The sequence below is a fragment of the Dendrobium catenatum genome, unplaced genomic scaffold (genome assembly GCF_001605985.2).
Source record: "Dendrobium catenatum unplaced genomic scaffold, ASM160598v2 fragScaff_scaffold_847, whole genome shotgun sequence".
NCBI lineage: Eukaryota > Viridiplantae > Streptophyta > Magnoliopsida > Asparagales > Orchidaceae > Dendrobium > Dendrobium catenatum.
The window spans coordinates 6,075,759-6,097,841 of record NW_021319309.1 but is presented as its reverse complement, the minus strand read 5'-3'; the positions used below and the strand labels follow the sequence as shown (position 1 = coordinate 6,097,841).

Sequence of the window (22,083 nt, the reverse complement as noted above, 5' to 3'; positions counted from 1 at the left end):
GAGGGTTCTGCTAATTTGTTCTCTAAGTCTACTGGCCCCTCCAGCTCGCCTCCTGTCATGAATGACTGTTTTGTTAATAACAATTTTGTGGATGTGCCTATTACTTTAATTAATCCTCAATGCTTGGTGTATCATGTGGGGGAAAATTCTGGACTGGATGTACGTGTGCAACTGGATTGGCTTCATGGTTCGTCCGACTCTGATTCTGTTTCTTTGGAATCGATTGGGGATGATGATCCTGGGAACTCTTTTGCCTTGTTGCATGATAAATCACTTCTCTGTTGCCTCTCGTGGAAGGGCTCGTGGGAGGGGCAGACATTGTTGGTGATGATGAAGTTGCTGGTGTTGCCTTCCTGGTTTAGTTGGTTGGCCTTTTGGTTGGTTGTCCATGGTTTTTGTTCACTTGGCTGTTTGGAAGATCCTTTTGGTGATGGTGTGTGCCTACCTTGCTGTTTCATGATGGAGATTCATTGGGCTTATTTTTTGGAGTTCTCAGATTTATTTTTTCGTTGGTCGGGCAATGATGTGGCTGGGGCTCACTTTTCCATCAGCATGGCTCGTGGCAACCTTTGGTGTAGATCTCGTTGGGATGGCTGCTTCGCATATCTTTCCTCCAAATTGGACGGTCTGAGCTTGTCTTATGGGAAGCTGGTAGTCTCAGCCAATTTATGAGCCCGCGGGATTGTCTTTCTCCTGTTTTTTATTTTGCTTATTGGATCTTATAATCGTCCTTTTGGTTTTAATATAATTTTTGTTTTGAAACAAAAAAAAATCTTCTTTTGAGTGAAACAAAAAAAATCTTCTTTTGAGATATTTTTTTTTTCTGCTTTCTAAAACATCTTTTTAGTATAATTTTGAACTAAAAAACTGCTTTATAAAGCAAAGCCTAAATAAGATGATCGATCAAGGTGTTAGGTGTTAAGCTTTGTTTTTCTATCAAGGTGGTTTGTTTTTCTGGTAGGTCAAAGATGCACCTAATAAAAATATATATAAAAAGAGCAAGTTGTAATTAAGGATAGTGTTGTGACAGAAGCAGTTTGGGTTACCTAATGTGGCACCCCAAGTCGCTTAATATGAAAATTTTGTTGTTCTTTTATCTTTCTCTACGTGTGTGACTATCTTCATTTTTCTATTTATTTCGATCTCTATTAAGCCCTATCTCTCCCCTTTTCTTTTGCTTTTCCCTCTTATCTTTATTTTGGTATAAGTACAATTAATTTTAAAGCTGTTGAATATTTAGAAAAATTATTTTTATTAGCTACAAAGTAAGTTAATAATTAACTTTATTCAACTAGTATCTTATTTTCAACAAAATACCACAATAAAGTAATTTTTTTTACAAATATAGCACTAAAATGTTAACCCTAAATCGTTATAAAAAAATAAAAATTGTATCATGATATTATTTCTTATGGATAGACTATATAACCTTAATGTGACAAATAAAGCAACATAGAGATTTGAGAGTCCATAGAGGCCATTGTGAGGAGAAATAATTATGTGTGGAGTCCGGACGTATACTCCAATAAATTGCTAACACGTGATTTTCTAATATTTATATTATTTTTCTTGCGACCTGACGATCCCACCTGGTCCATTTTTAATATTTTTAAGAAAGAAACCCACGAAAGTGCCCAAATATTTAGGGTGGGCAGAATATCACTTTTGATACCTGCTGAGAAGAAAGTAAGAAGCGGGCAATGAAAAAGAAAACTAGTTTGGAGGATGTTGCATTCTGTGAGGCGATGAAAAGCGGTATACAAACCGTCCAAGAAGACTTATTGCAGCCACTCATGGGAGCTAAATAACTAGGTTATAACCATTAAATTTTAAATTCCTATCAAGTTTACCAGTGTTTCCTATAAATATATAATTTTTTAGGGTTTATGGTGCATTTTATAATTATTTATATGTTGAATGCCGCAAATGAGAAATTATTCACTGTGTAATGCCGCAAATGAGAAAAAATGTTTCTTCGCGGCGAGAAATTATTACACAGTGAATAATTTCTCGCCGCGAAGAAACCTTTTTTTGTTCAAAAACTATGTAAGAAAGTATTTTTCAGATTTTTTAAAAAAATTAATGTAAATATATAATTTTTAGGGTTTATGGTGTATTCTTCAAAACTTTTTTGATAATGTAATTAGAAAAATTATGTTGGAAATGTGTTTATTATATATATATATATATAGTTGTGTTTTGTTGTGTACAAGTTTATAACAATTCATATTAGTGTATTTGTTCATTTAAAAGCTTTTTGAGTTTGTACACAGCTGTCTATTAGAAAAATTATATTGCAAATGTGATATTTTTTCTAATACACACTATGTATTGTTGTATGCTTGTATATTACTATGTACAAGCTTAGATATAAGTTTATAGCAATACACATCATTGTTTTTATTCATTTGAAAGCTTTTTGAGTTTATACACAGCTATGTATGAGGAAAATTATGTTGAAAATGTGTTTATTTTTCCCAATGAATACTGTGTATTATTGTGTATTTGCATGTATTTCTATGTATTGTTGTGTATTTTTTTATATAAGCTTGTTGCAAAATTTATATTATTGTGTATTGCTATGTATTATTATGTATACTGTGTATTGTTGTATATAAGCTTGTTTCAAAGCTTGTACACAGCAATACACAATAATACACAATAGGTTTAAAAAAAATTCAAAATTTCCACATAGTTTCTTAATACACATCTTTTAATAACCACAAAAAGCTTTGAAATGAACAAATATTGTACTATGTATTTGCTATAAGCATGTATTTGTTATAAGCTTATATCACAGGAATACACAATAGATATAAGAAAAAAAAAATTCACATAATTTCCCTAATACAAATTTGTGAAGAATCACAAAAAACTTTAAAATAAACAAATACGACACTGTGTATTTGTTATAAGCCTGTATCACAGTAATACACAGTAATACGCAGCAATACATGGTAGGTATAAAAAAAATCAAAATTTCTACATAGTTTACCTAATACACATCTATGAACAACCACCAAAAGCTTTAAAATAAACATATACAGTATTGTGTATTTGTTGTAAGCTTGTATCACAACAATACATACCAATATACAATAGATATCATAAAAAAAAAAAAATTTAATTTATCACGTAGTTTCCCTTATACTCATATATGAACAACCACAAAATGCTTTAAAATGAACAAATACAATACTATGTATTTACTATAAGCATGTATCACAGCAATACATAGTTTGTATTAAGTAAAAAAAAAAACCATATTTTACATAAATTTTGCACAGTTTCTCTACAAAAGCATGTGAATGTTCTAAACCCTAGCAACTATTTTAGATAAATCATTTACAGAACAAATAGCTTCGGCATTTTAACATATCCGATGATAAAGGATCACTCTGGAGATAAATATGACATTAAGTTCAGCGTCTGCATGTAATTATTTCTCCTGTAAGAAGAGACTGATCCTTATTCAAAGATGAAGAGCACTTGAACTGAGAGCTGAGAGAAAAGTGAAACGACTCCGTGTTAACCCATACGAACATATAAAACAAAACCTAGTTAATTATATTGTACCGTAGGATTACTTTACTGTATTTGCTTCTATATATACGTGTATGTACCACTTGTCAAAATAGATACAGAGTTTATTTTCTTTCAGTTCTGTCTCAATGTTCGGCTGCATTCTTCCCTTTGGGTACCTTCACTCTCTGAATGTTGCGACTTTTGGAATGTCACGATTTAAAAAAAATTTCACGGACATGTTTAAAATTTTTCACCGTTGGTCCAGTGGATCGAGTTGGGTCATCGGGTTGCACGTGTTAGCATTATATTGGAGTCTGGACATAAAGCTATGTCCGGCCTCCGCAGGTAATAATTTCTCTAGTGTGAGTGGGCTCTATGGTCCTCTTAGAATGTCATATAATTTGAAGGTAATAAATAAAGTGGTGTGGGGATGTTTTATAGGACACTAAGGCTTCATTTGGGGTGACTTTCTTACTACTTCTTAAAGCAACTTTTTATTACAATTTTTTTTTAGTTTAAAAATTTTTATACTAAAAAACTATTTTAAAAAACAATAATAAAACCATCCAAACGAAGCCTAAAAATGACCAAAATGATGTTTCTTCAAAAGGTGGGCATATCATGATATAAATACAAGCAAGGTGGGACATGATGGTCATAGTTAAAGGAAGCATTAGCTAAGGATAATGAATACGATGTTGTTAAAATATTGGTAATGAGTAGGGTTAGTATGTTCGATCTTCATCGAAGAAAAAACTTAATAATCTTGAGCCAACATTGAATGAATGTTTCGGTCGTTGAGCATAGAGATCGACACGATCCTGGTGTTGGAGATGATGGCTACAATACTTTAATGCATGAGAGTTTTAAGAATATAAAAAATTATAATATGAAAAAAACCAAAATAGATTTGATATAGGCCGAGGAGGTGGATTGCGGCTAAGCCACTCGCCAACTGCTAACAAACCTCATGACCTTCCCCGCATAAGGACTTACAAAAATAAGTGCAAAAAAAAAAAAATCAAGACAACATAAATTTTATTATATAATTCTGACTACAAATGCAAAGGGGTTATTTGGTTGGATTACTTTAGGGTGTAAAGTATTCAAAATATAGGAGTTTTAAAATTTTTTACGTTTACTTGATCGACACCCAATGTCGGCAACTTTCAAATCTTCATTTGGTAACAAACCGTCCCATTAAAACAACTCCAAAATATTTCTTTTAAATTGCATTATTTTTTTACATTATATTTCTTTTTCAGACAATCAAACATCCCAAAATGAAAACTCCTAACCTCTACAATATTTAAAGCACACGATAAGTACATTAGAAGTTAGAAGTTGCATATTTACTTTCATAAAAAATCTATTTATTATATTTCCCCCAAAAAAAAAAAATACCTGAAATAAAAAAATTTTAACGGTGGTAAAAGTTAAGACAAACGGTACTGACGATGGAGATTCTCCAGGTTGACGCAATGCTCCGTAGTTCGAGAGAATCCGATTCTACACAATTATTTATTATTTTTGAATATTTAAAGTAGGACAAGCTAACGTTGACTCTCATGTCCGTTCAACCCAATGGTCAATATATTTGAACAAGCTTAGAGACTTTGTTGGAATATCGAGAATTGGAGCAGGAAAAAAAAATAAATTTTCATACTTATCTGTTGATTCCTTGCAAGCTTTGGGGTAACGGTCAAAAGCCCATTAACCATTTCATAAATATTAAATTTCATTTTCAAGAAAATAAAGTAATGACACATTTGAATTTTTATGCAAATAAAAGAATTTCACGCAGTTTGAAGAATTTAAATTAGTTTTAATTTTTAACTATCTTCATTCAAATGTTAATGATATATTTGTCGGATTTTAAATTTTATTGTTTGTAAGCTATATAAAATCTTACTACCAGACAAACTCTAGAGACCAGAATTTAAAGACATATCTTGAGTACGAAAAAAAAGGAAAAAGAATATTTGAGCAAGAGTATCTCACTAGCTCATTAGTTTCTTTAGAATGTGCTTAAATATTCAAAATATTTTTCTTCATCCTTTATTTATAAGAAACTAAAGATTATAATGAAAGCTACACCAAAAAATATAAAAATATACAATAATAAATGAGTCTCATTACAAACTACATTAAACAAGTGTATGCCTTGATAATTGCTTGATATGGTCATTGCTTGCTTGTTCAACTCCTTAGGCTTAAGACGAGCTTCCTTGTGCTAAGTATTATTGGGCGAGTTCATGAAGGCGAGTTATCTTGACTACTATTAATGAATCTTTGGTTATGCTAGGCATTTCTTTGATGTAGTCACAATGCTATCTTAATATGAAGGACGAGTATACTTGAGTTACGAGGTTAGTGGACTCCAGGGTATGCTAAGCATAAGAAAGCGAGCTTGAGACTTCTTAGTATGACCCTTCTTGACAATTGAGTTGATGAATTCTATTGATAACTTATTGCTTGAGGTGACAATGGGTTGCCTTGATAGTGTACCTTTCGCATGAGGGATGAGCTCTCGAAATCTTGGAGCCCTATATGAACCCTACGTATTCTCCTAAGAGTTATTTCCTATCAAATCTGAGTATTCAACAATTATTCTCCGATGAATTTTTATTCTCAAGGTCTATGGTGTTTGAGTTCTCCCGTTATAATGAGTTAAATATTTGTTAAACATCTAAGAATAATGTACATATATATTTAAATATTTATAATTTTTTTTATTTTAATTTTTTTGCTAGCTCAATTCATAAATTTATTTCAAGATTAATATCAAAAAGTTCATCAATTATCTTTCCAAGCTTTTCTCTTAATTCATTTTTGAGAAACCGAAGAATTTATAAAATCAATATAGATTTCAAGTTCAAGATCCATTCCTTGAAAGCGTTATTGATTTTATTAATAAGTTGGATGACCAAACCAAAGAGGAAAACGCGGGGAAATAAATTGGTAAGAACTAAAAGGTCGGCGAGGAATATGGCGAGGAGAGGAGCTGAATTCCGTTAACCGCTGGGCATGGACTAGTGGAGGCTGCAGCAGTACGCATGCGCCGTGACAGTTGGGGCCCACGTGCTGATAAAATTGCTAAAATGGCCTCCTCTTTTGGAACTTTTATTTGGTCCGGTGAACAGACGTAGAGCTATGTTCTACCACCACTAAGATCGTGCCACGTAGCAGGTACAAAACAGCGCGCCCCGAGAACCCGACCCGGAATGGACCCAGGATTGCTCAGTATTTCTCAATATTGCTCGGTATTACTAGGTATTGGTCGATTTTGCTCGGCAATAACCAATACCGAGCAATACCGAGTTGTACCGAGTTTTTCTATTGCTCGGTATTGCTATGTATTGGTCGATTTTGCTCGGCAATAACCAATACCGAGCAAATACCGAGAAAATACCGACATGTACCGAGTTTTTGGAAAAACTCGGTACAACTCGGTATTGCTCGGTATTGGTCTTCACAAAGCGGTATTTCTCATTATTGTCAAGCAATACCTAGCAATATCGAGCAATACCGAGAAAATACCGAGTAATACCTAGCAATACACGAACATAGCAATCTCAGGTTTCGTTCTGGGTTAACTCGTCGGGCCGCGCGGTAAAGAGTAAGAGCACGTGGTGACATGCTATTGGCGGCCGAACGTAGCTCTACGTCCGGTCAGAGGACGTAATAATTGTTCCCTCTTTTGATATTCGCATTGCTAAGAATGAACGGATAAAATGAGAAGAAAAGGGTGAGTGCACAAAGGCTACTTGGCTCTCTTCAGGGGAAAATTATATGTGTGGATTATATTTAGAGATCAATCAAAATGAGTCATATTAGTAATATTGAGTTTGATATTGAGTGGTATTGAGCCACAGTACCGTGAAGTGCCGCATCGAGGTACCGACGTGGCTCATTCTAATTGTTCTTCAGACGGTATTTGACATCCGCACATAATGATTTCTCCTCTTTGGGAGTTCTTGTGATAGTTTTTTTTTTACTTGGCCATCTCATCTCTCTAAATTTTAATAAATTATTTCGTTCCATCTTATTGCCAGATCTCACTTTCTTATAGTTGAATAGTGTGTTTAACTTCACAAATCTAATATGCCCTAACTCGCCCGATAGGATTTATGCTTGACTTCACTTTAATTTCAAATATGTAGGAAAAAAAAAACAAAAAAAAAACAAATGATCCTTTAAAGATAATTCTCATGTCATAAATCTTTTTTAGTTTTAATAACATAATATATTCCATATATTTTATGTTTATTAAATTTAATTAAAGCTTCTCCTAATGAAGAACATCATTTGTAGTCCATAACAAATATCAGTGGAATCATTTTAACTGTATGTGTAGGACGTCAAATTTTTCTTTTTTCGAAATTTTCAACTTAGAAACTCTTCCATCATTTATAATTCTTACATTTTTTTTTATATATATAATTCTTACATTTCTTTCTTATGTATGTGCATGTTGAATATTAGTACAAATGCTAAGATAAAAACTCTCAAATATTTCACTATAGAAAATATTTTGGTGAACAATAAACATTATTATCTAAATAATAAATATAGTTGGCTAAAATATTAAAAATTTGACTAAAATCCATAGTGCCTAGGCATTGACAAATGAATAAAAAAAATATAATTTTGATGTGTCATAAAAATTTCATTTGATCCAGTTTGAATCTCCTAAAATTATTCAAATTGAAGTATTTTAGAATGAAATTTAGGACAATGTGAGTTCTAATACTTCAGAGTTATTTGAATATATGAGTGTAAAGTTAATACTTCAGAGTTATTTGAATGAGTGTAAAGTAAATGCAAATATTTTTTTTGAAATAAAATTATGTAGTATAAATTCCAGTAATAGTGACAATTGTGGCCGGTGGAGGGAGGTGGTGGCCGACAGGTGGCAATCAGCGATGGGTGGTGCCGTGGTGATCGCGATCAAGCTAGCTTGTTAGCGGGTGTAAATGGTTCCTGCTCAAAATCGGGAGAGTTCAGTTTATCTCAAAAAGTTAATTAAACTAGTTTACATTATATTTACTTTACTCTTGTTTGCATTTCTTTTTCATTCAATCAAGCACTAATATATTCAAAACCTCTGCATTTGGAATGTTTTACACATATTTTACTTCTAACCTAACAACCCCTAAATAATCTCCAAAAGTCCAAATATTATAGTATTAAAATTAAATTGAGCATCTCAATAAGATGAATCCAATGAGTCCATTATAGCTTAATTTCAACATCATTAAAATAATTAATAAAAGGAGAGTCTACGATTAAAGAAAGCAATACGAACCGTTTGATAGGGTATTTTAGATGTTGGCTATATTTATAAAGAATGTCACTCTCAAAATTTATATTTATGTAGAGTGGTCCAATGTTGAATTCATGGAGTTGATTCATTTGTGGTGGTTTGTAGTCCGTGGTTTTAATAGTCAAAATATATTTTCTCTGTCATTGAAGTCTAAGCTTTAAATATTTATTACATTAATTTATTATTTTATAATACCTAAACTCAAAAAAAAAAAAAAAAAAAAAAAACCCCCCCAAAATTACAAAAAAAAAAAAAAATTCCGCCCCTGATTACATTATTACGTTAATCACTACAAATTTCCGTAATTAATTTATGAAAAAATATATATTTTTTTAAAATTAAATGTTAAAGAACAAATAATATAAGAGAAATTGAATGCTGAGATTTTAATTATAATTTTTAACATTTTAAGCTTTTTTTTGCATTCATTTATGATATATTTACCCACTTTAGGGGTCCCAACGAGTCGAGCTCGAGCTGGACTCCTCTCATGTCGAGCGGCTCATGAGTCTTCGTCCCGAGGTCCGGTCGCGTTCATCAGCACCATCTCCAAGGTCTGGTCGTGTAACACGATCGTCGGGTTTCGTCTCCGAGGTCTGGTTTCATTCAACAGTTCAGTCACAAGGTCCAGTCGCATTGGCCACGTCCGTCACGAGGTTTGGTTTCGTTAGTCAGTTCCGTCCCGAGGTCCGTCGACTCCCCGAGGTCGTATCTCGTAGCCGCATCGTATCTCGCTGCTTCGTCCCGAGGTCGCATCGGGTGTTCCACAGTCCACTCCATCTTGAGGTATGCTCGGACTCCAAGTTTCTTTTTCCCGCCCACCAGACATTTTTCAAGCCCACAATTGCACAATCTTCTCAGCGAGGTCGAAAACATGTTCGAGCTTGACTCGTCTAACCTATTACCTATTCGAGCCAGAACAGACTCATGAATAAGCTTGACTCGGTTGATCCCCAAACAAGTTACTAAGACAAAAAGATGGAAACGCGAATCATCAACTCACCTGGACTCGACGGGAACGAAGAAGGCAGTGTAACTCTGCTACAAATTCCCTCCATTAAATGCACTAATAATTCCGCCATAAGTTCTTCAAGGTCAACCTGGATGATCCCGCCCCAGCGATGGACCCCTCAATATGCGCCACGTAATGGATTCTTATTTCGGGTCCCAAGGAGTAGGGCCTCATTCGAGATATAATCGAAGCTCAAATAAGCTGCAGCCTATCGGGACCAAAACAGTTGACCCAACCGACAATTACAGACGTCATCGAAAGTGAGAGCACGGATTTCCGTCCAGCGAAAGATTTGGAAAATATTTGCAAAATCGAGGGGGAGAATGTTGAGGGAGAGAAATTAAAAGATATTTGTATAATAGTTATAAGATAATTATTTTGTGCTACAAAAGAATAATCAAATTTTATTGTATTTTAATTTGATAAATATATTTTTATTTTAGTTATTTATGTATAGAATTTATGTTTTTAGTTTTGGTGCAGAATCCATAAGATTGTATGTAAATTTTTTCAGAATACTAATTTGATAAGAAGAATTAGTTGGTGTTGGATTTAAAACATCCAATATATAAATGAGGAAATAAAAAACAAAATATATAAAATTAAATTGAAAATTTTCAAAATTATTTTTTTAAAATTTATTTCAAAAGAAATAGAGAAAAAAATTATCAAAATATTTATTGAGATCGTAAGTCTTTTTTCTAATCACCTCACCAAATATATTTTAGAAATGTTTGAGACGACTTAATTTTGCTTTTTCTATTTTAAAAAAATAAAGTTATTTTTGGGTTGCTATTTGTATGTGGCTCTTTTGTAAAATTGCTTTTACGGAACTTCATTTTTGTACTCTTTTTAAAAGCTTATTTAGTATTTGCTTCTCAGTTAGAAATCTTCATTCTCTCAAATGAAATTTTTAAAATTACATTCTACAAAAGGCATCGGGTAACCAAATGAAGCCTTAGTCAGTAGACACATTCAATTATATATTGATGAACACTCTTTCTTTTTTTAATTCACTTTATGTTCTTGACATAATATTATTATGAATTCAATTTGCATTCTTAATACAATTTTATTGTCTAAATTATAAAATACTCAGAGAGTAATTATCTCTCATTCCATCTTATAGAACTTGAACTATTTTTTATTAAAGAAGTTTACATTTTTTTTTAATTTGGACACCTCTTTTCATAATGCACAATTTTGTATTAGACACATCTATTCATGAAACATCTTTTAGTATTAAAATACTTATCTATTCATGACATATCTTTTTTTATTAGTTTATATAATATAAAAAAATGTGTTATTATAATATTAAGTTGTTACAAAAGGAATCTTAATTTAAAATTTACATTATGTCATATTTTTAACAATAATATTCAATTAATCTATAATAATTATGGGATACATGTATTATAGTATTAAGATGATGAAGAAGGATTTATAATTCAAGCTTCAATAAATTTGATAATTAATTTAAATATTAAATTTAGTTAAATTAAAATTAAAATTATTAATTTCAATGTTATTCTATTATAAACATGAAATTACATTTTTGAATTTAGTATATAATTTACTTAAGTTAAAATATTGAATCGGGTGCGATGGGCTGAATCCCTCTCCTCCCGGATATAGATAGATTCTTCTATCAAGATCAATGGCTGGCTACTGGTCGTTGATTTACTTATTATATATAAAATAATTTTTTATAAAAAGTTCATAATTAAACCTAGATAATTATGTGACCTCTCAACCTATATCATTAGGCTTGATTTTCAATTAATTCTTTAATGAAAAATAAACTAAATAATTTTTTTTGACATTTAGTTCAATTAAAATAGATTCATATATATACTCAAGCCCCTTTTAATTATAGTCTAAATTCTCAATTAACCTATCAAGTTGAGCTGTGTGATTAACTTGACTTCGGCGTTGGTTAAAAAACCTACGGCACGCGACAAAAGCACTCCGATCTGCTTACCGTACCGGTAGAATATGTAGGCGCCTACGCATGTCCTTCACCGTGAAATCCTTAGTTGACCTTTCTACCCACTCACATCACGACCGTCAAATGTGGCGGGACTCCCTAAGCGCAGCCTCACTCCATGTGCGGTTACCAACAGGTGAACCGGAGTTGTCCTGACGGAACCGGTCGATCCACTGTTGGAATTTGGCGAGAAAACCGTACTCCGTTCCGCGCGCCGTGGAATTCTTATAACTCGGCGATCGTGCAATTCCGTTGCGCATCATAAGCGTATATATTCGACGAGCGTAGACCGTAGAACAAAGGTTCAGTATTCTTCACATTTTATTTTCGAATTCTTCTCCTTGAAAGGGAGAAGGAAACGGAAAGGGAGGTGAAGGCAAGGAATATATCGAATTAATCTCTCTTTTCGGTTATCACCGTTTCGGATGCTGAAAGATCAGATCATGCAAATCGATTGATTTTGTTCTTGAAGTTGGAAAGGGGTGAGTTCTCGCCGTCGGCGAGTGATTGCAGCTCCGGCCAGGGGGGAAAGATCGGAGGTATGGATGAGAGATCCTTTTCTTCTTCTGGGAGGTTTGACTATGGATCGGGCTTGAGAGTTATGTTTTGGTTTTGGCGAATCGTGGTTAGATTTGCTTGCAGTGCTGTGGGTCTTGAGGATTTGGATCTGGGATCATTTTTTTTGTTTTATGTGAGTTCATGGATAGTCACTATATGAGAGTTTGTTATGCGGTAGTGGGGATTCTTGCGGTTTCAAGTGATATTTTGGGATATTTTTTTTTTAATTCTTGCCGGTTTTGCTGGTCAAATTTTCATTATTTTTAGGATTGAGCAAACGCCTAACAAATAGCTGGTTTTCGGAGTTCTTCTTTTAAGTATTAATTGATGACTTTTGATTCTTAATGCTGCTCTTTAAGATGAGAACTAAGCTCTGTACTACTTGTTTGTTCTATTCCTTTTGGCCGTCATGCAGCAGGACTGACTATTCAATCTAGGTTTATGTTTGGGTGATCATTTTCTGTGCTGTGATCCATCGAGGGAGGAATTTTAATGAAAAAGTAAACTGCTTTTTTTTTTCATTTCCATCTGATTTTTTTTCCTTGGGCATTCTTTTGGGTTTGGGAGGTTAAAATGTGCGGTGTTGCTATACTGATCTCTGCTCTTCCCTGGAGTTGTGTGGGGAATGATAGTACACGTATTTCGTCTGATAGTTTTAGGTCCATCGATGAAGCTGTTCGATATTTTTTTCGGATTAAAATCTGTTAATTATTAATTTGTGCGAGTTGCTGTTGCAGGTCATGTCTTCTAAAGCCTGAGCCTATAGTCGATCTGTTTAACCTCCGCCGAATAAATGCCGAGTTAATACACTGTTTTCTCCGCTTTTTCATTAACGAACAAACGAAATTCTGCTCTTAAAGTTATTCCCTTTTTTGGAACTTATGGACATATTATTTTCCTATTCCAGTATACTATTGCGAAGGACTAGAAGAATCCTTTTCTCACGATGAGAGGAAACAACGGAGGTCAGATGTGGACAACTCTGAGGATGACAGAAGGAAAACAAAGATGGGATCCCTCAAGAAAAAAGCTTTGGACGCCTCTACTAAATTTACACATTCTCTTAAGAAAAGAGGGAAGAGGAAAGTTGATTTCAGAGACTTCTCCGTTTCTATTGAGGATGTTAGGGACGTTGAAGAAGAACGTTATGTCTATGCCTTTCGTGAAGAACTCCTTGCTAAAGATTTGTTGCCAAATAAGTATGATGACTATCATACACTACTCAGGTTTGATTCAGTTCACATCCGCCTATTTCATGCTTAACAAAATCAACGCTGCATGCGGTTTCATTCAATAAGGCATGCATCTTATGATGCGATGAAAAAAAGTCTACCATTGAAACTTTTTCTGAAACTGGAAACCAAATTTATTTGTTCAAAGCAGGTTTCTGAAAGCAAGAAAATTTGATTTTTCAAAAACAACACAGATGTGGCATGAGATGCTTCGCTGGAGAAAAGAGTTTGGAACCGACACAATAGTGGAGGTGAGATTATCATTTATGCGCAATTTACTTTCGTAAAATTAGACTTCTAAGGCAATCACAGGCTGCTTCCCTTGCAAAGAAAAACAAATAGTTAAGAACAGTGTGGCGGCAGAGAGAAACATAGAAAAAAAAATGTCCATAGTGTTTGTGCTTGTTTCCTATCATTTTCAAAATAAATTTTGCTTTTGTTTGAATTATTGCATGATTTTTTTAGCACAATTATACTATGTTGTTTGAATTGATGTATTTAATGGAATAGAAAAGGTTTTAGCTGAAGCCTTTGCATAGCTATGATGCTTTTTACTCTACGAAAATTTCATTACTTATTTGCTATTTTTTATGTTTTTTTTAGTTTTTTTTTCTACTTGTGAGCTTTGTTTCAAAAAGGATAAACTGTCAAATAACAAATACCATGTAATTTAGCTATACATTCAATGTTCAAATAGTTGCATAAAGTTTTAAAAAAAGTTGCCCTTATATTCCATCACTTGTAAATTTTTCCATAATCGGATGATATATGTTTCAATTTAAGGATTTCAAATTTGAGGAGCTGGACAAAGTACTTCACTATTATCCTCAAGGTTACCATGGCGTTGATAGAGAGGGCAGGCCAGTATATATTGAGAGACTTGGAAAAATTGAGCCAAGCAAGCTTATGCACATTACTAATTTGGAACGATACCTAAAATATCATGTACAAGAGTTTGAGAAAGCATTTCTTCAAAAATTTCCTGCTTGTTCCGTTGCAGCGAAAAGACACATTAACACAACAACAACAATATTGGATGTACAGGGTGTGGTATGTTTGTTTTTAGTTTCTTTGAATTTATCTTGTAAATCAATGTGCCTCTGTTAGATGCAATCCTGTTAAATATGGATATTATTTGATCGGAATATTTAGGGATGGAAACATTGGAGCAAAACAGTTAGAGAACTTTTGATGAATATTCAGAAAATAGATGGTGATTACTATCCTGAGGTGGTTATAGACACTCATCTTCCTTTCCATTTAGGATTTCCAGGATAGATTATCTTGACGCAGCTATTTATGCTGTTTACTTGTGCAGACATTACATCAGATGTTCATTGTGAATGCCGGCCCAGGGTTTAAACTCATATGGAACACAGTAAAGAGTTTTCTTGACCCCAGAACTTCTTCAAAAATACAGGTATGCTCCTCATCATAATTAAGTCATTCTTTTCAGTTTCGTTTGGGACGGCTTTCTTATTGCTTCTTAAAACAGTTTTTTAGTACAAAATTTTGGATTTTTGTACTTGAAAGTTGTTTTAAGAAGCTGTAAGAAAACCGTCCCAAACAAAGCCTTCGTCTCTCTTTTTCTGCATTCTTGAATAATAGAATAATTATACTCTGAAATATGATTACAGTTACTTGGAACAAAATATCAGAGTAGATTGCTTGAAGCAATTGATGCAAGGTCCGTCTTTAACTGCTTTTAGCTAGTGGCTTTCTAATTATCATTTTATCAACTCAATTAATCAGAGGTTTCCTTAACCCAGCCAACTTCCTGATTTCTTTGGTGGTTTGTGCACTTGTTCTGATTCCGGAGGCTGCCTTAAGTCCAATAGAGGACCGTGGAATGATCCTGTTATCGTGAAGGTCAGAAACAACACTCATGATTGACTACCCTAACCTACAAAATTTGCATAATATTTAAGTATTTTACTTGTGATCAATAAGAAGCAAGATTACCTATTAAAAGGGTCATGAATATACTTATTTTATTTTATTTTATTCTTTCTAGCTTGCTCGTAATGTTGATGTATCCTTTATGAGGCAAGTCAGACAAGAATCTTATGGAAAACAAAGAAGCAAGTCTTGCAAAGCACTACGACCGCTGAACGTGAGATTTGTTTTTAGCCTTTCTTGCCTTGATTATATGCATCAACCAACCTTTTAAGTTTCTTTCTAAGAATATTGACTTGCAATGGCAGGCAAGTTACAGTAGCACATCAACAGCTGAATCAGGATCAGATGCTGATGATACTGGTTCTCCTGTTGGGTCTAGAAATGCTGAGTATACTCGTCTCGCTCCGGTTCATGAAGAAGTGAGCCATCTTTTATTGTTTCAGTGTCAATTTGGCATTTCTTATCCATATCTGCTCCAGTATGATTCATTGTATTACACCTGTGACCTGCCATGAATGTGCCAGATTAAACCGCGTTACTTTTGAATAACTTTTGCCGTCTTGTTATGTAATAGCTTTTTTAACAGTTATAAAGTCATTATAAAGAGGCCTACGCATGATTTGCAAGTATATTTATGATGCATTAGTCTTTTGTAAAGTGAGGTTTATTGTTGCTCTAGCTGCAGCCGTATGAAAGTGGATTAGGTAGGATTTATAGTTAATATTAATACATTGATCATGATATTTCTTAGTTTACTAAACAATAAGCAAACTTTTGTTCATGCATCGTCTTTCTATTCTGTGATTCTATACCTTCAAAAGGTTTTTGATGATTGACAAAATTCAAACATGTGTCAATAAATGTGAATGATCAGTATGTCCTCTCAGATATATGGAAAGTAGTTGATTTCTTTTATTTACTGATTCTATCATTTATTAAGTTCGGAAAGAGCATTGGAACAAAATAGTAAAGTATGTTTGGATTTTTAGATTGATCTAAAAACAAATGTAGACGCCTCTCCATCTAATCATCACTTCTTTGTTGCCCATCATCACTCCATATCCTCCCGTGTCCACTTATTTCACCCCCAACATATTTACAATCTGGTTAGAGATGAAATTGTGGGTGGCCCTACCATTGATCAGCACAACTACCTCCCGATTCCCTATTTCTGCCCTCACCTTGATGGTGTGATTTGGTGTGAATCCAACCACATAGTTTAGAGAGACTTCAGCTACATCCAGGTGTAACTTCTCTTCTTCTTCCTCCACGTTCCAATAAGCACTCCTTGAACTCTCTCCAACTCATGATGGGTTGCCTCATGTCCCGCCATTGGTACCAAGCCAGTGCCTTTCCCTCCAAGCATAGTCCTGCCGCTGTTAGCTTTTCTTGCTCTGTCAGCTCGTTGACGGAAAAATAACGTTCCACCTTGTAGATCTACCCATGGCCATCATTGCCCTCAAAGACGGGCATCTTCAGCTTTCTCACCTTTGGGTCACCCCAATGGCCCCTGGCTCCTCCGTATCCTCCCATGCCGCGAATGGGAGGTGCTCCCCAGCTGTCTCTATCTTCCCTCCGGCGATCAAATCCATATTCATCATCAACTTCCCCTCTTCTCCTTTCAAATTCCACCCTCGGTGGTGGAGATCTCCCTTTCTTCCCACAAAATCAGCACCCCTCTTTCCATATCTATCCTCTCTAGAAAGTGGTTCTATAGGTGGCATGTCGTCCTCTCCCTCAAGGATCTCCACTTATGGATTTTTCTTCACCCTAAACAGGTTCGGATTTCCCCTACGCCATGGCCTTCGCTGGCCTCTCTTGCTTCCGATGTCATTGAATTGGTCTTCATCTCAAGTAATTTCTTCAACATCTCTTTCATCACAATGAACTTCCCTTCCAACCTTTCATTGTTGGATGTGATTTGATTTTGAAAGTCAAAGAATTTTCCCTCCAAATATGATTTTAATTATCCGATTTCGCCTTCCAAGACTTCAACCTTCTTCCCGGCCATCTTTCTTCCCAAGAATCACAAGAGATCTTCTTATGGACGCCAAAAACCCGTTGAAATTTCAGAATTTCAGCTGCCGATGATCCCAAGACGACGCTCTTATACCAATTTGATAGGAAGTACTCAAGTTAGCAAGTAACCCTAAGTTAATACTTGAGTTCGCAAGCAATCCCAACCCAAATTGATGAAGCCACATCAAAGGGGCTGCTATTTACAGCAGGAAAATAGCCCAAACCAATGGAAAAACAGAGAAATTGAAGATAAATCTGAAGGAAATCAAAGCAAACAACTTGTATTCCACTAGAAGATGAATAAAAACAGCAATGATACAATATTCTTCAATTCAAGAGGAAGAATAACTCTCCAAAATCTCTAACCAAGAAGACTAGAGCCCACACTTCCAAGAGGATCCCAAATTCTCTTTCAAATTCAAGATGAAACCATAATTCTCCCATTAACCCATAATTAAAAACAAAGGAAAATTACAAATTTACTAAACCACCCATAATTCAAAAATTTCCCTCCCAAAACTTGATTTAACGCAAGCTAGAGCCCACAAGGCTTCCGCCCTCTCCCTTTCCCTGGTTCCGCCTGGAGTAAAACAGGACCGGTCCAGCCAGCTCCTCCTGGGCCGGCCTAACAAAAACCAAGAAAGAATCTTCTTATAATTTCGTATTTATGTTGAGAAGGCATATGATCGACTGCCATGAGAATTAATTTTGTGCAATTTAATATGAAAATGTATTTGCCAAAAATATGTTGATATTATTAAAGATATGCATGATAGACCACTAACTAGTATTATAAATAGTGGAGTGACTTGTGTGTTTTCAATTATCATAGGTTTATATTAATGATCAACATTGAATCCATATCTATTTTGTATTGATATTGTAGATGTATATAAAGGATATTAAAAGCAAGATTGTATTGATATTATTAGTTTTGTGTGGAGTCTGATTGTGCCGATATATCGTGTTGTACTGTTGTCTCGGACCTCAATTCCATCGGTCGAGCTCGCCGAGGTTTGCAAGGGGGTCCTCCCTCCTGTTTGGGTTAAAGGTGCTTTACACCCGTTTTTCATTTCTGCACAATGATGTGGCGCTTTGTAGTTTGCATGGAGAAAAACAGAGAGTGGAGCATTACAAACCCTGGCACTATGGCGCTGCCAGGGAGCGCTATGGTGCTCTAGACCCTTACGTTGTGGCGATGTCAGGCATATAGGAGACAGAGAGTTAAGCGTCGCGGCGCTGCGAGATGGGCTAGCATTATTCTTTCTTTTCTTCACGAGGGTTGCGTCCCTTGGTAGTTAATGTAAGTTTCTCGTTGTTTGTTCTCATGAGAGAATAGTGCAAGGTTGAAGAGAGACAATAAGATAGTGAGAGAGAAGAGAGATTTGTACTATTTCTCCCAACTTTCATAGTGAATTTCTTGTTGTATATTGGCTCCGTGGATTTCTCCTATTTTGGGGTTTTCCACATTAAATCCTTGTATTCTTTATTTATGCTGCAATTTTCTATTTCTTATTTGTGTTTGTTGCGTATTTTACTTTCCCACAGATGTATACTTTTTGCAATTGACATAGTTCTAATTGGTGAGGAATTATAAAAATAGTGAAAATATTTAGCATATACAGGCCTTGGAATTTGTAAAACAAAGATTGAATATGTGATATATAATTTTAATATGCTTGATGTTAAAAATTAGATTTAATATTGTTAAAATATATGGTGATAGATAGTTGTGATAAGTTTAAGGATTTTGAATCTATTATATGGAGAATAAAAATATATATTAGGATGTAATTTCTAGAGCTATGATACACCGACACTTCTCCTCAAAGAGGCGTGCAGTGTCCGACACGACTCTCCTCCGACACGTGTCGGACACGCCGAAAACGTGTCATATTAAAAAAATATTAAATACAAATTGGACACGCGTGTCTGACACGCATATCTTAAGTATTTTATGAATTTTTTTAAATATAATTTCTTGTATTTTGCGGAATTTAAACTAAATTTATTATTTCCTATCCACAATACCAAATCAACGTCCGCGCTTAATAACCAATCATCGAATATTCTCATTTTCATTTCTTTTTGACAGTGAAGGTATTTTCATCTCCTTTTTCGGTGACTGATAAATGACATCGACGCTTGACTCTCGACAACCTAATACTAATCATTTTAAGCACAAATTCTAGTTAAATGACTTATATTTTCAAATTATTTTTAAAATTATACTTATTTAAATTTTATAAACTACTTTTTAAATATAAAAACTATAATACCATGTCCAATCCGTGTCCTATATTTTCAATAACTGACGTGTTCCGTGTCCGTGTCGTGTCGTATCCGTGTCGCCGTATCCGTGTCTGTGCATCTTAGTTCTAGAGTTTAAAGTTGGATGGTAAAAATGAAGAAGTACCTCAAGGGGTTTTTTTATGATAAGAGAATATCATGGAATCTTGAAGATAAGTTATTAAATTGCAATTAGGGTGTGATGTATGAATCCAAGTTATTTGCTGTTAAAATGTTCTTGATATCCAAGTTGAGTATGATAAAAATAAGAATATCAAGACTAATGTATTGTAAATTTGGAAAGAATAAATTCTGGATTGATTATGTTAGAGAAAAGATTAACATCAATTTAAATAAGATTGTTGAAAATAAACTTGGTGATTTATACATGTGTAATGAATGGTAGATAGTGCACCTGTGAGATGAGTTAGTAAAATTAGTATGGATTATGAGAATATAAAATAAGAATAAATTGGATTATAATTAGACCTAAAGTTATATGGATGCAAAATGTTCAAAGGGATTTTTGAAGAATAAATTGAACACCTCAGATAACAATGAACATGATTGAATATAAAATAAGCATTCATAATACCGACCCCAAATTATTTGGATAAGGCTAATGTTGATGATGATCATCAGCATTTGTTAAGTTTTAACTTCAAAGTTTCTGGCCTGGAAATTTTTATCATTCTTCTGCTAAATCATATTGCTTTTCTTTGTTTGGCTATATCTTGAACATATACTGACATGAAACTTAGATTATTTAGTGTGCCCGGGGATGCTCAACCTGTCTTGTCTATTAACAGCATCTTATACAAAGGCTTCATTGTGTATTTGTGTTAGGCCGGTCTAGGGACCGACTTTAGATCGGTTCGGTTCTATTCTAAGCGGAATAGAACTCCTACCCAATAAGGAGGCGGATGGCATTGTGGGGCCCAATTGGTTTAATAGAGAGTAATGGTTGTAATTAGTGAAGCATTTAGGAGAAAAAAATTCAAATTTAAGGGTTATTTAGGGATTTCTTAATTATGTTTTTCTTTAAGTAGTTTTTCTTCCTAGAGAAGGTTTTCATCTTGAATTTGGTTTGAAAACTTTGGATCGGTTCGGTTCTATTCTAAGCGGAATAGAACTCCTACCCAATAAGGAGGCGGATGGCATTGTGGGGCCCAGTTGGTTTAATAGAGAGTAATGGTTGTAATTAGTGAAGCATTTAGGAGAAAAAAATTCAAATTTAAGGGTTATTTAGGGATTTCTTAATTGTGTTTTTCTTTAAGTAGTTTTTCTTCCTAGAGAAGGTTTTCATCTTGAATTTGGTTTGAAATTTGGGATCTCTTGGTGTTGTTTGTGCTCTAGTCATCGGCTAGGGATTGAGAGAGCTGGATCTTCCTCTCAAATCGAAGATCCATTGTACCGTGTTGTTTCTTTCATCTATTATTCAATCAAAAGTGTATTTCCTTGCATTTTATCTATAAACTTCAAAACCTACTTTGAATATTGTTGAAATTCTGAATTCAGCACAGTTCTCTTGTTTCATTACTATTTCCTATCACATTGTTTTAAGTATGACCACAATAATATTACCTTTAGAATTACTTGGCCTATTGATAAGGCTATGGAAGTTTATTAAGCATTCAAGTTCTACAGTTTTTTCTTTATTACACATTTCAATGTTTCTAATTTTATTTATTCTCTCTTTACATTTATCACTGAAACTGAAGTTATTATCGGCGTATTAGTAAAACTGAAGTTAGAGAGGCTTTGAAGAAAATGAAGGGTGGAAAAGCTGTTGGACCTGATGATATTCCAATAGAGGTGTGGAAATGCTTAGGAGATGAAGGAATTTCATGGCTTACTAAACTTTTTAATACTATTTTGAAGACTAAGAAGATGCCAGATGAGTGGAGAATGAGTGTGTTAATTTCTATTTTTAAGAATAAAGGTGATGCACAAGATTGTGCGAATTATAGAGGTATTAAGTTAATGTGTCATACTTTAAAACTATGGGAGAGAGTTATGGAGCATAGGTTGCGACGTGATACTAATGTTTCTCAAAATCAATTTGGATTCATGCCGGGTAGGTCGACTATGGAAGCCATACATTTATTAAGAGGTTTGATGGAGAAATATAGAGAAAATAAGGAGGATCTACATATGATATTTATTGATTTAGAAAAAGCATATGATAAAGTTCCAAGAGAAGTGCTATGGAGAGTTCTTGAAAAGAAAGCAG

General features: G+C 34.1%; 1 protein-coding gene across 2 annotated transcripts in view; it reads left to right on the top strand.

The window, feature by feature from the left end:
* The first annotated feature begins 12,129 nt into the window (after positions 1 to 12,129).
* LOC110111502 (phosphatidylinositol/phosphatidylcholine transfer protein SFH8-like) overlaps positions 12,130 to 22,083 on the top strand; it is an 18,239-nt gene continuing 8,285 nt past the window's right edge. The window contains exons 1-11 of one of the 2 annotated variants that reach the window (XM_020843413.2): positions 12,130 to 12,392; positions 13,149 to 13,211; positions 13,319 to 13,637; positions 13,795 to 13,894; positions 14,427 to 14,693; positions 14,796 to 14,873; positions 14,962 to 15,063; positions 15,281 to 15,330; positions 15,413 to 15,512; positions 15,658 to 15,756; positions 15,848 to 15,961. In XM_020843413.2, the coding sequence (XP_020699072.1) occupies positions 13,205 to 13,211; positions 13,319 to 13,637; positions 13,795 to 13,894; positions 14,427 to 14,693; positions 14,796 to 14,873; positions 14,962 to 15,063; positions 15,281 to 15,330; positions 15,413 to 15,512; positions 15,658 to 15,756; positions 15,848 to 15,961 (1,236 nt within the window). In that variant the 5' untranslated portion in view covers positions 12,130 to 12,392; positions 13,149 to 13,204. The remainder of the gene's footprint in view (positions 12,393 to 13,148; positions 13,212 to 13,318; positions 13,638 to 13,794; positions 13,895 to 14,426; positions 14,694 to 14,795; positions 14,874 to 14,961; positions 15,064 to 15,280; positions 15,331 to 15,412; positions 15,513 to 15,657; positions 15,757 to 15,847; positions 15,962 to 22,083) is intronic. The other variant, XM_020843410.2, reaches the window with a different exon arrangement.